The sequence below is a fragment of the Melanerpes formicivorus genome, unplaced genomic scaffold, assembly GCF_026170545.1.
Source record: "Melanerpes formicivorus ecotype bairdi unplaced genomic scaffold, bMelFor1.0.p_v2 SCAF_6, whole genome shotgun sequence".
NCBI lineage: Eukaryota > Metazoa > Chordata > Aves > Piciformes > Picidae > Melanerpes > Melanerpes formicivorus.
The window spans coordinates 26,463,636-26,480,985 of NW_027142358.1; the positions used below are offsets into that span (position 1 = coordinate 26,463,636).

General features: G+C 42.1%; 1 protein-coding gene across 3 annotated transcripts in view; it reads right to left on the reverse strand.

Moving 5' to 3' along the window:
- Nucleotides 1-17,350, reverse strand: part of ADAM12 (ADAM metallopeptidase domain 12) — a 237,631-nt gene that overhangs the window by 104,343 nt on the left and 115,938 nt on the right. For all 3 annotated transcript variants that reach the window (XM_068140201.1, XM_068140203.1, XM_068140202.1), the window contains exon 4: nucleotides 183-261. In XM_068140201.1, coding sequence (XP_067996302.1) covers nucleotides 183-261 — 79 coding nt within the window. The remainder of the gene's footprint in view (nucleotides 1-182; nucleotides 262-17,350) is intronic.

Here is a 17,350-nt window from a genome sequence, read left to right on the forward strand (position 1 = left end):
CTTGCCTGTAAGTGTCACTCTCTCAAAATTTATGCATAGGATCACAGCAGTCAAACAGGTACTGAAGGCAACAATAAGAAAAGATCAAACACTGAGCTCAGATCCCATGGCTCAGATCCTGGCAGAGAGCACTTTGGATTTTAACAATGAAGCATCAGGCGCCCACGGAACTCCAGCCTTACCGTGTAATTGCGTGCGAGAATCACGTCAGTGCCGTCTTTCAAATAATGGGTTTCTGTGAAGCTGCTGGCTAACAGGCCCCTGCAAAAAATACATCACATGTCATATTAAGGCCACATCACCTTGACTTTGTCCTTTAGTGGTTCCATTCGGGACACTGATCAAAGCCAAGCACTAAGAATGCAGTGACTGCCGGGGCTGCGTGTGAAATAAGGAAAAACATAAGTCCAAATAGGGAAGCTGCAGCACCCAGGTGCAGGACCTTGTGCTGAACTTCATAAGGCTTGGGCAGACCCACCTCTCAAGCCTTTTAATGTAGCAAACCCCCAGCACAATGACTATTCAAGCACAGATTCTCACTTAGTATTTTTCTGCTTGTGGGAAATTTTAGCACGTTAATAAATAGCGAATGTTAAAGTACTGCTTAATTTGTTGGGTTGTAAAGAAACTGCACTGGATCTCAGCCAGCCACCACACCTGGAGTAGTATTTGGTTGCTCAGCCAAGCATCTACTGTTATATACTCTATATATTTCATCAACCAGGTCTGTAGGGACACTTCAAATCCATGTGGTGTCTCGGAAGGCACTTGACACCAATGTTTATCTCATTTCTTGTTCCTGCAGTCTCTGGAAGACCTACCTGAAACCAAATGGGCTGTATCCCTGTTTCCTCATTATCACAAAGAGCAGCTGCTTTCCTAATTACCATTATCATTATTATTTATATAACAATGATAAGTCCTGCACTTAGCTGGCAGTAATTACATTTGTAAAGGCAAAAGGCAAGATCTCATCATTGTTGAAGCCAACAGAGTTCTGCTGTGCACATTTTGGAGATGAGATTCCATATAGGATAGATTTTTGTTTAATAGCACAAAATCTAGGCAAGAGATAGGGTAGCAGATGTAGCATAAGGGCAAAGTGATTGAGGAACATACTCGCTCTGTGTGATGGTATTTCCAATGTGTTTGACAGCAGTGATGATAAAGGTGATCTTTCTTCTTCTGTTCATTCCACCCTCAGGCACAGATTTTGAAAATTTTTCATATATTCACAGTTTTCCCATACCAGAAGGGAGTGCTGTGATCAGCAGACTGACCTCCTGTGTCACATAGGTCATTCAGCTTGAATTAGTTTTCTAGTAAGATGTCCATGGTGGAACCAGATCCATTTTCTTACCATATAAAGCTCTTGCCTAGGCCTCCCATGATGAAGGAGCCTGGTTTGTTTTTACCAATTCATTAAGCTCAATGTATAGAATAATAAAATGGTTTTGGTCAGAAGAGACCTTTAAAGGCATCAATTCCAACCCTAAAAACACTGCACTTTCTGTCTAGATCAACTGTATTGACATTCTAGTTTCCATATAGAAATTCCTAGTGTAGCTGTCAAGATGAAAGTTTGCTATCTACCATGTTGAAAATACCAGCTGAACATAAGAATTCCCAGTGTGAGCTGTAGAAGACTGGTAAGAGCACCAAGATGATGGAATCCCACTGTTGGACTAATGTCTTGGAAGAAAAAGTATACCCCAGTGCAGAAGCCAAAGGAGGATTTCAAATCATGGAAAATTCATGTACCACTGAAGGACCTTTTTAAGAAAATGAGGACTTTTTCAGGAGGTTTCATTAATGCTCCTTTAGTTTAGTAACTCAGATATCACTGCTGAGACATCTGTTTCCCTGCCACATACAGTGCTGGTGCTAGACTGAGAGCAAGCCAGAGGAAAGGACAATGACAGGGGACCTCTGGGGACTTCTACATGACATGCTGCTGGGAAGTCCAACTATTTCTGGCAAAAAAAAAGAACCTTTTAAAAACATTTAGTACAGAATCATAAAACCATTTCAGTTGGAAAAGACCCCTAAATCATCGAGTCCAATACAACCATGGTGATTAAACCATGTCCCAAAGTGCCACATCCAGATGTTTCTTGAACACCTCCAGGGATGCTGACTCCACCACCTTCCCAGGCAACCTATTCCAATGCCTGACCACTCTTTCAGTAAATTTTTTTTTTTTCCTAATATCTTAAAAGCTGTAGAAGCATGCAGCATCCAGGGACAGCAAATCATGTGAAGGCATTTCTTGAAAGGTATCACAGTGTCACAGTATCACTTAGGTTGGAAAGGACCTCGAGGATCATCGAGTCCAACCTATCAACGCAGACCCCATGACTAGACCATGGCACCAAGTGCCACATCCAATCTCCCCTTGAATGCCACCAGGGGCGATGACTCAACCACCTCCCTGGGCAACCTGTTCCAATGACGAATGACTCGCTCGGTGAAGAACTTCCTCCTCACCTCGAGTCTAAACCTCCCCTGGCACAGCTTGAGACTGTGTCCTCTTGTTCTGGTGCTGGTTGCCTGGGAGAAGAGACCAACCCCTTCCTGGCTACAACCACCCTTCAGGTAGTTGTAGAGGGCAATGAGGTCACCCCTGAGCCTCCTCTTCTCCAGGCTAAACAAACCCAGCTCCCTCAGCCTCTCCTCATAAGGCTTGTGTTCAAGGCCTCTCACCAGCTTTGTTGCCCTTCTCTGGACACGCTCAAGTGTTTCGATGTCCTTCTTAAACTGAGGAGCCCAGAACTGGACACAGTACTCAAGGTGTGGCCTAACCAATGCAGAGTACAGGGGCACTATGACCTCCCTGCTCCTGCTGGCCACACTATTCCTAATGCAGGCCAGGATGCTATTGGCCCTCCTGGCCACCTGGGCACACTGCTGGCTCATATTCAGGTGGCTGTCGATCAGCACACCCAGGTCCCTCTCTGTTTGGGAGCTCTCCAGCCACTCTGACCCCAGCCTACAGCTCTGCATGGGATTGCTGTAACCAAAGTGCAGCACTCGGCACTTGGACTTGTTGAATGCCATCCCATTGGACTCTGCCCATCTGTCCAGTCTGTCGAGGTCCCTCTGCAGAGCCTTTCTACCCTCTAACTGACTAACATCTGCCCCTAACTTTATGTCATCTGCAAACTTGCTGATGACTGACTCTACCCTTTCATCCAGATCATCGATGAAAGCTAAGCATAACAAGCACTCAAAGTCCACAGTGAGCGTGTGCCACTTCATTTTCCAATTATGGCAATAATGTTTAACATACTAAATGATGGAGTCAACATATGTATCTATTAAGTCATTTAATTACCTCCTTGCCCCTCAATGCCATGCAATGTAATGGATTGATTTACATTTCTGGTTTTGACCCACAGTAAAGGAGATTAATAGAGGAAAGTAAATTAATTTAGATGGCAAGCTACTTATCCTAATTGGATCAATGTAATTCCAAAAGAATAGGGTTCAAAATAACATTAATGTATCACAGTGTAATTCATCACCATGTCTGGAGTTTCTAATGTTGTCAGGTACAAGACTCAGCAGTATCAGATGATTATAATTTTTTTTTTGCCTGGCATGAAGAGGCAGAAACAAACACTGTCGAGAATTGCATCAATGGCTGGGTACAATTAAAACACATCAGTTGAAACCAACACCATGGCTTTCTCATTTATTCTTCACATACGTGAAAATGGAATTCTTCAGTTAAATTACTTATCACAGAAACACAAAAGCACTAAAGCAGGTTTGTCTAGATCAGGTTGCAAAGGATCATGTCCAGGCAGGTTTGTAAAGTCTTCAGAGAAGGAGACTCCCAAGCCTTCCTCTGGGAAGTCTGCTCCAGTGCTCCAGCACCCACAAAGAGAAGAGGTTTTTCCTTGAATTCAAGTGAAACCTCCTGTGTTCTAGTTTGCATTCATTGTCCCTTGTCCTATGACAAAGCACCACTGAAAAGAGCCCAGCCCCATCCTTTTTGACTATCACATTTTAGCTCTTGCTGAGCCTTAAGAAGATCCCCTCTCAGGTAGATCTCCTCCAGGCTAAACAGCCCCAGGTCTCTCAGCCTTTCCTCCTCACAGGTATGCTCCCTTCCTGTCACCACCTTTGTAGCCTCCACTGGACTCTATCCAGTAGTTCCCTGTCCTTCTTGAGCTGGGGAGCCCAGAACTGGACCCAGTAGTCCAAATGTGGACACATTTTGAAACCTCCTTCTATTTGCTTACCATGAAGACCCCTTGCTAGCTTGTGTATGTACTGTATCATCGTGTTTGTCAGCACTGTGGTGTTTTTTTCCCCATCTTTCAGAGCCAAATTAATAAGTAGAATCTTTGATGGCCCAGGACAAGCTTTACCCCTCCTCACCTATGACAGGCACAGCCCAGGCTTCCTCATCCTCTGTACATCAGTAGGAAGCTACCATGTCAGGTTTGCTGAGACTTTTTCAGTTGTCAGGCAGCTTCCACTAACTTAAGCCTCAGGGAGTATGATGAATGTTATTTAAACTTAAGCCTCAGAGGGTATGATGAATGTTATTTAAACTTCTAGTAGTCACCTTCCTGGCCCCCCACAATGTGAAATCTTATGGGGTTTTTCTGGGGAGGGGCAAAATATCTTGTTTTAAATACATCAGACTTTTGTCTCAATCCATTCACTGACAGGAACAGTAATTTAACACGCTGCCTCTCACTTGCAAATGAGAAAATCAGTCTGTGCTCTCAAGGCACCAATATATTATTTCAAAAGGTTATAATGATATTTCATCACCCAGGGAGAGGCAAAAAGACAGAGTCACAGAAGTTAGAGGTGGAAAAAAAATCTAGTGGGGCATAGAGACAGCCTCCCTGGAAGCCAAGTATGCTATAGATCAAATTAGGTTCTGTCTCATCGAGCTTCAAATGTCATAAGCAGTGCTGATCCCACCACTTTCAAAGGGAGATTACTTTGCATTCCAACAGATGTTACTGTCATGATGTATTTCCTGCTATTCAGCCCTTTCTATTTTTTTTCTGGTTGCACTTCTTTTACTAGCTGAAACAACTGCTTTCCTTCTTGGTGCATAGATCACTGAGAAAGGTGAAGATTATTATCAAATTCTCCCTTAACCACCCAGGTGCCAAGGATGGAATATCAGGCCATAAAAATGACAAGAACTGGGTACTTCTCATGTTAGTGCTACTCAGGAAAAATCTAAGCAACATCACAGCAGAAGCAGACACCAGGGTTTCCCTTGGTGATACTGGAGAACGCAGCAGACAAAAGCCTAAGGAGCAAATCTTTTTCTAACAGCACACTGGCTTATTTCTCCATTTGTCTTTCAAATTGAAACTTCTTTAGTTGCCCTCACTCTTCAATGTCATCTATCCGCAATACAGATACAAGGGGGAAGACACCAACATTGTCATCCATCAAAAGGGATCTACAAGTCTCTCAAAGCTGCTCTGTGAGACTGAAGTGACACCCAGCAACTGACATTCAATAGCACTGCTTTAAAACCAGACAATATGATGTCTGGATGGTCTGGTACACATTTCTTCAGCATCCTGGGTGGTGAATGGTTTAGTGTTACAGAAGGACTACGCCTTGCTCTGGCATGACATGGAGCATAAAATTTGACCTTTGGTTTTTTTCAACAGGGAATCAGGGCTGGCAGAAGAGACGCGAGATTTTGCAATAATACATCTCTGATTCTCACTACAAGACAGACATTGAGGTGTGGAGCATGTCCACAGAAGGGCAACAAAGCTGGTAAAGGGTCTAGAGAACAAGACTTGTGAGGAGTGGCTGACAGAACTGTGTTTGTCTAGTCTGGAGAATAAAAGGCTGAGTGGAGATCTTACTGCTCTTTACAACTCCCTGAAAGTAGGTTGTAGTGAGGTAGGGGTCAGTCTCCCAAGTATCTATTGATAGGATGAGAAGAAATGGCCTCAAGTTGCACCAGAAGAGGTTTATATTGGCTATAGGAACAATTTATTTTCTGAAAGAGTGGTCAGGCACTGGAACAAGCTGCCCAGGGAGGGGATGGAGTCATCGATCCTGGAACTGTTCAAAAACCATGTAGATGTGGCACTTCGAGACATGGTTTACTGGGCATAATGGTGTTGGTTTGTCAACCAAACTTGGTGATCCTAGAGGTCTTTTCCAACCTTAAGGTGTCTATGATTCTTTGATTCTCCTACAGCTGTCTAATTGTTGATGCCAGTGAGCAAGCAGGGACATGGGCTTCTTCTCTTGGGTTGTTACCCTGTGACATACAATCCAAACCCACCCAGCACAAGCCAGGGATATGGCATGATCTTTCTACTGTCATCAAACATTAACTAAGACTTGAAGTGGGGTAAAGCGAAGCACGGACACTTAGCAAAACTCTCATGCCTGGAACAGAAACACCATATGCAATTTTTAAAAGCAGTACTGTGTTTTCTTCAGAATCTCACGGAGCCTCAAATCTGAGCTGGAGCTTTGTCAGCTATTTGATTCTGGGATCTGACATGCCTAGGAATGAATCTTGGGTACTCTGCATATACACTGTAGGCTCACTGCACTGAGATGTCTGATCTGAATGCCTTATCCTGTTGAAGGCTTTGAAAACATGGCCTCCAATCTTTGCCTTAAATCTTGTTTCAAATATGGCCACATGTGGACATCTCTGCTCTGGGGTCCAACATCACAGCAATGTGCTCTTAAGTTAGGAGGTTTCACAGGGTTGCTTTCAATGATATAAAGAAGGTGTTGTGAAGCTACTGAGCTTTGAAAAGGAGTGTACACTTTCATTCTCTTTAGTTTGTTTTTCTGCTTGCCTTTGGTTTTGTTAACATCTCAGTATAATTACATTACTTTAAGAACTAATATTGTAGGAGGTACATTAAATATCCCTATGACTTCCAAATCATGACAGTCAGGTGCTCCACCTACTCTGTGGGAGCCCTGATCATAACAACCCACTGGCAGTGCAAGACTGACTCAGACCTGGTTCTGCTGTTTCTCTTCTCAGATACGCTGCCGGCAGCTCAGACAGACAGCTGACCTTTGTTTCTACTTGTTACTCTTTCTCCTCCTTCCAGATGATAAAAGTGCCTGTTTTCTCCTCCATCCAAGTACTACCTCACTCTATTGTACAAATTCTTATTTAAAGCCCTCTGGCTATGGATTTTAAACCTTGCCTGCAAATGGGGGAGGTGAAGACAATGAAACACTAGGGCATACAGGCAATTATAAAATGTCATCCAAACCTCTGCCTACTGACACCAAAGTACTCCATTAATTTTTAAGTATCTCAATTCAAGTGATTTTGACCTAAAGACAGGAGTCAGCTGCTACTTCTACAATTGTTGTATTTCTTTGCAGATATATCCAGACAAATATCAAGCTCAGCTTTGGGCCCCTCACTACAAGAAGGACATTTGGAATGTGTCCAGAGAAGAGCAACAGAGCTGGAGAAAGGTCTAGCATACAGGTCTTATGAGGAATGGCTGAAGAAAATGGGGTTGTTTAGTTTGGAGGAAAGGAGGTTGAATGGGGACCTTCTGGCTCTCTAAACTCCATGAAAGGAAGTTGTAACAAGGCGGAGGTTAGACTCTTCTCTTGTAACAAGACAAGAGAAGACAACTTCAAGTTGTGCCAGGGAAAGTTTAGGTTGGCCAACAGGTACAATTTCTTCCCCCAAAAGCTTTGCAAGCCCTGGAACAGGCTGCTCAGGAAAGTGGTGGGGTCTGCATTCCAGGAGGGATGCCATGAAGATGTGGTGCTAAGGGACATGGTTTAATGTTGACCTGGCATCGCTGGGTTTACAGTTGGACTTGATGATCTTAAAGGTCTTTTCCAACCAAATGATCCCATGATTCTAGAATAAACCAGTCTGTTAAGCCTGTTGCTCCTGCAGGGGTGGTCTTGTTGCAAGTACCTCCTGATAGTCACAAAGGACATTCACAGAGGCATTTTTCAATTCTTCTTTCTCATTACCATATAACAAATGAATGAAGCATGGGTAATGAGTTTCCCAGGCACCTAACATCATCCCATTCGCAAAACCACCACATATTCTTTAAACGCATCACATTCTTTCCCCTTGTTTAATTATCTTAAGTGATTTGAAATGCTTTTGGACATTTTCCCACTGAATGTCTGCACTTCATAATATCCTATCTGCTACACTCCAGTGTGCTGCCATAGAGGGACTGCAATGTCATAACTGAAGAACCTGAGCGATTGAAATTTGCAGAGCTTCATTAGCACAACAATTCCAAGGTAAAAAAGGGAGCAAAATAAAACCATAAAGGCTATGAAATCAACCAAGCTTCCAAAGTTTCAATATTAACTCTATGGGAGTAGCCTCTGGCCTACATCATATGGTCTATAGATAGACAATTTGAGTAGATCATGGAATCCCAGAATTGTTTCAGTTGGAAGAGACCTTTAAGACCATCAAGTCAAACCTTCAATCATCAAGTCCAATCTTCAAATATCAAACACTGCAGATGAAAAATGTCTCTGTTTCTACCCAGTTTTTTGATCTATAAATTCATATAATCCTGTGTCTAGTGGAGTCCCTGGTAAAATCCCACTCTCATCTTTTTGTATGTGGCACAAAGTACAAATTTCTACAAACACCTTAAGACACCAAAAATAAGAGCCATGCTCTGAGTTGTCTCTAGAAAATGTCTTGAAACACAGCTGCTCTCATCATAGCTGCTCTCTGGTGTGCTGGGCATAGGAGACAAGAGAGACAAGCAGTTTTTAAAGCCTACAAGCATGTTGCCTTCAGAACGAGTCAGTACTCATCATCGAAACCTATAGAAAACAGAATAACATTTTAAGCAAACAAGTCTGAACAAGGAAAGGGGAAGATCCCTTCCTTAGCTAGCAATCACAGAGTGACTGAGAGCTTTCTTGTTTCCTGACTGCCTGGAAAATAAACCATAAACCTCACCTCCTCAAACTTCACAGAAGACTGAAAGAATTTAAGGAAGATTGAAATGAAATTAAGGATGTCAGCAGCCTCCTGTGCTGTTCCAGGCTCTCGATGCACACCCGGCTTCCATCACTCACTGTAATGTCTGCAGCAAACATTTACTTGCCAAAGCTGTAGCATTTATTTTATCATTCTAATTCCAAAACATTAATGAAGAGACTACTACTAACTAGCCTTGGGGTGAAATCATGTTCTCCCCTGGAACAAGGTAAATGATATGTTTTCCAACAAAGCAGATGGGTAAAAATAAGTTCTTTCCCTAAAATTGCTTAAGCGTGGCCAAAACCCTCAGGGTAGTCATAATGGGACAGCATTAGGTACTCTGCACCTCAGATAGTCATAAAAGGAAGAAGCAACCCAGAACTGAACTGTTGGAGCAGATCCAGAGAAGGGCCATGAAGTTGATCAGAGGGCGGGAGCTCCTCTCCTATGGGGCAGACTGCAAGAGTCGGGGCTATTCAGCCTGGAGAAGAGAAGGCTCCAGGGAGACCTTAGATTTGTGTTCCAGTACCAGGGGACCTACAAGAAAGTTAGGGAGGGACTTTTTACAAGTAGTGGTAGTAGTGAGGGGGAATGGGTTTAAGATGTAAGAGGGGGGGATTTGAATGAGATATTAGGATGAAATTATTTACAGTGAGGATGGTGAGACACTGGAACAGGTTCCACAGAGAAGTTGTGGGGACTCAAATCCTGGAAGTGTTCACAATCAGGTTGCATGGAGCCTTGACCAACATGGTATAGTGGAAGGCATCACTGCCCATGGCATAGTGGTTGGAACTAAATGATCTTTGAGGTCCCTTCCAACCCAAACCATTCCATGATTCAGTGAAGCAATGTGTGGGGAAATGAAAAGAATGCCAACAAGATTTGCTCCAACTTTGCAAACCATCTTGGAGACATATTAGAGATTCCCTAGCAGAAGAGAGAATGGTATCACTTCTGTGAGCTCTGACTAAAACTTCTCATCTTGCACACACCAAAAGCCAAAGCCAGAACTGGTTTCCCGGCATCCCATCTGTGTTAACCTCAAAGATGTTCTGGCTTTGTTTTTCACCATCTAACTCCAATATACCAGAACAGCTCTTAATAGTTTTCAGCATCTGTCTCACAGAATTGTCCTAGGAGAGTTCCTTCATAGGAATATTTTATATTACCTCCTTCTGCTTCCCTGTGCAGTGGAATAATAGAAATCCTCTTATCAGTTCAGCTGGGCACTATGCCATGAACAGCAAACACCTTCTGTGAAGGCCCCAGAATAACACCAGCCACAAATTGTTGTAAGCTATGAAGAGAACACAGCACTTATTTAGTAACTGATTCTTGATGAAAAAATACAATTCTGTACATTTAGGTAAACTCTGTAGGCTGACTGCTTTAGAGATACTTTATGGTGTGAGCTACTTTAAGTCATTTTAACTCACGATAATGGTAGGGGCTGTGAAACCCTGAAGCAACATGTCAAAAGTTAAACCATTATGCTGGAAATAACCACTGAACTACTACACCTCTGAAGTGCCTATGGCAAAGATCAAAAATAATTCTATTCTTGCACTGCAGGCAACACCCAGACAAATTTGCGCAATGCAGCGTTCTGAACTGGCTTTGGCTACACTAAAGACTTACATGGCTTTGAAACTTCTAGCTCCCCTTCCATGGATTGGTTCCTCAGATGACAACACTGTGGTCTCTGATGAAATGCATGCTTCCTATCATTATGGTTACACTAAAACTTGTAGGATGTTCTTTACCATTGGGATCTTCTGTGCAGAATATAACACTAGAGTTATAGATCATAGAGGCACAGAATGGTTTGGGCTGGAAGGGACTTTAAAGATCATAGGCACAGATACTTCCTACTAGACCAAGTTGATCAAGACCCCATCTGACACGCCTTTGAACACCTCCAGGGTGGGAATCTCTACAATTTCTCTGGCAAACCTGCTCTAGTGCCTCACCACCTTCAAGGGCAAGAATTTCTTCCTAACATCTAACCTAAATCGAGCTGCTTCTGGTTTGAGGCCATTACCCCTCATCTTGTCACTACATGTCTTTGTAAAAGGTTCCTCTCCAGTTCTCCTGTAGGCCCCTTAAATTACTGGAAGGATGCTATAAGGTGCCCCTGGAGAAGTTTCTTCTCCCTGAAGGCAACACAGACAGTAATGTAAAATCATAGAATCACAGTATGATAGAATGGTTTGGGTTGAAAGGGGCCTTAAATATCATCTGGTTCCAAACACCCCACCATGGGTAGGGACACCTTCCACTAGACCAGGTTTTTCAGGGCTTTGTCCAACTTGGCCTTGAACAGCTCCGTAGCTTGAAAGATTTACTAGAAGATATTGAGATGTTTCAGAAGCTAAGAAGTACGTATATCACAAGTGTCAGACATAAATTTTTAATATATTATTTTCTAGCATCACAGTAGTGCCTTTCATAGAATAAATTCTTCGTAGCCCCTGTTACACTTCCAGCATGGTATATTTTCATTAAAAAGAATGCTTAGAAATACTGGGCTGGCAAGCTCTCAAATTCTATTTCAAATGTTTCATTCAATTAAATATGGTTTTCATAGCAGAGTAAAATTCTGCTGCTGCACAAACATCATTGGGAAAAGTGTCCAAATGTACTTTCATCTGAACCTTTTCAGACCGGTACAGAATTCTTTTTAAAGCATCCAAGAAAGCTAATCCTAAGAGAGAAAGTTTCTAAACACAGACATTTAAGCAATTCCAATGAAAAAGCAGATCTTATTAAAATATAGCTTATAGATTACAAAAACTTGTATACTAGTACCTGCAATACTTTCAGAAAACCAGGCTCTCATGTTCATGACAAGTCACTGACTCTAGGTTTGTTCTCAGACTCAAACCAACAATCACATCCCCTTCCTAACTTCTTATTTTCGCGTGTGTGCCTGTAGGTTTGCATTTGCATTTTTAATTTAAATGAAGTCTGTCTTGCCATTTTCTCCAGCTTGTTGTAACAAAATAGCATTTCTGTTTTGCTAAACCCACAATTTCTTCCTTGTCACAAGAATGAGCCATTCACCCTGAGCAGGCTGCGCTCACATTTCACTTGCAGAACGCTGCTGACTTTTACAGACACTCCTTCATATACCCTACACCTCACTGTCTTGATAACCTTCTAAAATTCTGGATGAACAAGGCAGAGCTGTGTCAGGACATTTCTGTGCAGGATCCATGTTTAAGTCTCAAGCCTACAAACCTGGTACCCATACTCATTTAAACCAAACTAAGTGCAAAAGCTGCAAGACTGGCCTCAGGCTGTCAGCCCAACGGTTCACCTAGTCCTGTATTCTGTCTCCAACAGTGGCCAATGCTAGGGAAACAACTCTTGAAGTAGAGAAGTATACTACATTTAACAAAAATATCTTCCTTCTCTGCCTCAATATCCTTTATAAATCATGTAACCACAGAATCTTTGTGGTTGGAAGTGAACTTAAAGATCATCAAGTCCAACTGTTAACACAGCACTGCTAAGTGACCAATAGACCATGTCCCTCAGAAGAGCTTTTAAATCCTTCCAGGAATGGAGACTCCATCACTTCCTGAAATGAAATAAGACAGGGACAAACATGGAGTTGAGAATCTGAGATTAAACAAGAGCTCACATGGGTGTGTTTGCTCTCCCCTGTCATTTTTCCTTTCCAATCAAAGCAGTGACCTCTGAAGATCCATTCAATTCATACCACAGCAGACCACAGCTAGAGATTTCAGGCAACGTGTTAAGGCTAATGACAGCAATTACAGTGTGGTGTGCTCAGAAGTCTGCTCCTGTGGAAGTCTATGGGTAAGGCTTTGATTTTGGTGCTTAGTACAATTGTAGTGGGACAAAAAAAGAGCTGGTAAGATACTCATTGGCTCAGAATTTTTGCTTGGAGGCTGACTATGAAAGCTCAGATGGTTTTCAAGTGTTTCAGGGTTATTCTTTGCAGCACAAGCAAAGCTTGCATGAGATCACAGACACCTGTTAACATTGCCCTGATCCAGTAAAAATCCAATCACTCTCTGGCTTTACCAGCAGCATCATTTCTTGAGCAAAGGTGTAACTGCTCATTTTCAAAACTACTGCTGAAACACCATTCAGGCCCAAAGACAGTGGGGTGCTCTTGCCCTGTACTGACTGCCTCAGCCCCTGACAAAAACTGCATCCACTGTTGGCATATAATGCTTCAGGTGGCTTGGGAATCCTGGAATGATTTTCATGTAACATTAAGCTATACTCTCAGAGGATGATGGCTCACTTCCTACTAAGTCTGCTTCAATTTAGAACTTGAAATTGAGATGAGGTGATTTGGGTGACTGCAGAATAAAAACATGGCCTGAGATACCAAGCAATGAGTGCACTTTTATAGAGTGGAGGCATCTGAGCGAAAGGATGGGGGTTTGAAATTTTCCTCTTTCTTACCCATTAATTACTTCCCTACATTCTTTGCATACCATTCCCTCTCCTGTTACCCCCTTACTTCTCCACAGCCCTCCTTTCATCACCTCCCACACACCTATCATAGAATCACTAAAGTTGGAAAAGACCTCAAAGATCATGGAGTCCAACCTGTCACCTCATGACCACTAAACTGTGGCACCAAGTGCCACGTATGTTTATTATTTCACCTGTACAGAGACAAATTTTTCTCTCAGTAAGCAAGACACAAAACATTGGTGCTCTTCTTAAACCTCAACTCCAGAGGTGCCACAACACAGTATGTGAAGCTGGCTGTTGCTAGGGCACCAACTCCACAAGGTGTGACTTCAGTGGGATCTCTAATGGAGATGACAAAGATCATTATCCCTGTTTGTCAGGTCAGGCTCCATGTTCATGTTTTTCAGATAGGAAAGGAAGACTGGCCAAAATCAGGACACTGGGGTAAGGATAAATTGGGTGGTGGTTTGGGTTTTGGGGTTTTTTGTTTGTTTGTTTGTTTGTTTTTTCTTCAATTCTCTCTCTGTTGCACATTTAGACTACTTAATTCCTTGACTCTGCCATATATCAGAACCCTTTCCAAACCAATTAAACACATTAATTCAACAGCAAATCACTGTAGGAAAACATCAGGTAAATGCCAGTGGCTTCAGTCAGGTGTGCTGGCTCCCTGCAGATGATGACAGGGAGGTGGTCGAGGCCCCGTCCCTGGGGGTGTTTAAGAGCAGGCTGGATGAGGCTCTGGCCAGCCTGATCTAGTGTGGGGTGTCCCTGCCCATGGCAGGGGGGTTGGAACTAGATGATCCTTGTGGTCCCTTCCAACCCTGAATGAAACTATGAAACTATGAAACTATGAAGAGCTGCAGCAGATGGATGTGGGAAGAGGGGGCAGGAAGTGGATGTAGCTCAGTCATAAGGATCTCTCCTCTCCACTCCAGTTGCAAGCCCGAGGTCAGAAACACTAAGAAAAACCCCATGGCATAAGCTGCTTCTGCTTTTACTTATTTAAGAACTGATTAATGTCAGAAAGAGATTCCATCTTCTTGCCACAAGAAGGTTTTTTGCTGGCCTAAGGGTCCAAACTTGTTTCTTGCCCACTTTTGAGGTCATCCCATTCCACTATAGTCACTGAAGATATTCTGGTAAAGGCAAGAGAAGGATCAGATCCTGTCTTGTAGCGGTTAAGATGGCAAATCATAATTCTCTTTTCAATTCAAGGAAGTAATTAGTTTATAATAACATTTAAGATTTAGTTGCTGACAAAGATACGACACTTATCTTACATAAGTCATTTTAATTATTCCTACTAACCAAGATCTCAAAAATATTGTGTAGTCTAAGATAACAATGCCTTTCCAGATACTTTTGGCTCTAGTGTCATTTGAAAAATTGATGCCTAGAGCATCAGCATTTATCAAGCTCATTAAAGATTTCATCTGAATGACTACAGATAATTAAGAGTCTGCTTCGTTTTTATTGTAATGTTTCCACCTTTACACTGCAAACTAATTCTCTCATTGCTCAGGGTTTTAGCAATTAATGGAGACTCATCTGCCAGAAAAGTTCCAGAGGATTATCTACAAATTGTTAATATGTACAGAGATGAGTCAAATGTGCAGAAACTGTATCACAGAATTGTAAGACTGGTTTGGATCAAAAAGGATCTTTAAAGGTCATCTAGTCCAACTCTCCTGCCGCATATGGGGACACCTTATCACAAAAACATAGAACTGTTTTGATTGGAAAACACAGGATCACAGAATGCCAGGTTGGAAGGGACCCCAAGGATCATCTGGTCCAGTCCTTCTAGGTGATAGTGCAGTTGAAACAAGATGGCCCACTACCCTGGTGAGTCTTAAAACTGTCCAAAGCAGGGGAATCCACTGCTTCCCTTGGGAGATGATTCCAATGTACAATTGTTCTGATTGTGAAAATTTTATTCTGGAGTTCAATCAGAATCTCCCCAGGAGTAACTTGTGCCCATTGCCCCTTTCTATTCCATGTGACTCCTTGTAAAAAGGGAGTCTCCATCTTCCTGGTAGTCACCCTATATTGCTGGTACATGATAATAAGGTTTCATAGTTTCATATTTTCATTCAGGGTTGGAAGGGACCACAAGGATCATCTAGTTCCAACCCCCCTGCCATGGGCAGGGACACCCCACACTAGATCAGGCTGGCCAGAGCCTCATCCAGCCTGCTCTTAAACACCCCCAGGGACGGTTTTTCCTAAGCCTTCTGTTCTCAAGGCTGAACAAACCCAGTTCTCTCAGCTTTTCCTCAAATCTTTAAGACCACTGAGTCCTATCATTATCTAACACTACTTCAAGTAGAGGAGGTTGCTTAGAGCCCCAAACAAGCCGACCTGGAATGTTTCCAGGTTTGGGGCATCTACCACCACTCCAGACAACCTGTTCCACATATATTTTGTAGCATTATATGCCTTTGCACAGATTTAAAACAGTCTTAAGAGTGAATGGTTATTTCAGACACCTGGGTAGCCATACTCTGAAGATCAGTATTCCCTAAGGCGAGTTGGACATACAAAACCCCTTTAGAAAATGTTTGTCACATTTCTGTTTCTGTGGTGGGTTGAAGTTTCTCTGTTACTTATATAAAATATGAATACTTATATTAAATATATGCACCTGATGTCCTATCATCTAACTTAAATAAAGCATATGTATGCTGTTGCTGCAGACATGAGTGGAGAAATCTTGGCAGCACATTGCTTTGTTTTCTGTAGGCATTGCTAACTTAAAAGATGCCCAGTGTGAACAACAAATCTTTTGAGAATCTCTTCAACAGGATTCCATAGAGTCATCCTTCCTGAGGTAGAATTTAAATGCTATATTGAAGGTTGTTTAGTGATGTATAACCCATTAGGAGATTTCTGAAGTAACTTGGCTCCCTCTGATTTGGGAACTGTGTCATTCACATATAGAAAGCTGGTTGCTGCATAAATGTAGGACATGCCAAGTCAACATCAGTTTAAATAGTTGTTTCTGTTACTCATGGATCAGGCTATGTCTGTCACACCTGGAGCTGCTATGATAATTGCTAATAATGCTCATAGAAAACATGCATATGACTATTATTTTACTGTTTATGAGTTTGCAATAATTAGTACAACACTGACTTTGACTTGCACAAGCACAACAGATCACACCTAGGAACCTGCTTCATTCTAGGATCCCTAACAGTACGTCAATTAAATAACATCATGTATGATTAATTTTCTTTGGCAGACCTTTATCTTCAAATGCTTTATGTGTCTACATGACTTTCCAGGTTACTTTGAAACTAAAATTACCCATAAATAGCAATGACATTAAAAAGCAATTACAGAGGCGTGCCTTTTTGATGCCTCTATTATAATCCATGTTCTGGTAAATCAGAGAAAGGCTATTTAATGACACAGGCATAGAAGAAACTCTAATGATATAGGTTTAACATGCATGTGAAGCAGTGGTAGAAAGGGCTTGGAGAGGTAGTTTCAGACTGAAGCAAGAAAAAGAAAGAAATGAGTAAAATCTGACATAGATATTAGGAAATAAATCTGTATTTTATAAAGGCCATTTTATCCAAGAGAGTTTAGGTTTCCTCCCACTCACAGAATGAATTCACACTGAATAAACCCTTGACTCATGAGAATATTTCACATGCAGATTTGAATTTTATGTAAATTATTTAAGGATGTTTTAGGAAGTCTGGGCACTGATGTAGAAATGTTCCCCTGCCTTTGCATATCGGTCAAAGAAACAGCACTCATCCCCAAGGAAATCAGAAGGGCAGAAGTTTTACTAACAGGCTTAAAACCAGAATGGAAAAAGCAGCACGGAAAAAAAATGACACTATATTGTCCTGTCTCTTCAATTTACCCACTCCCTATAAGAGGAGGAGAAGGCAGTGTCAT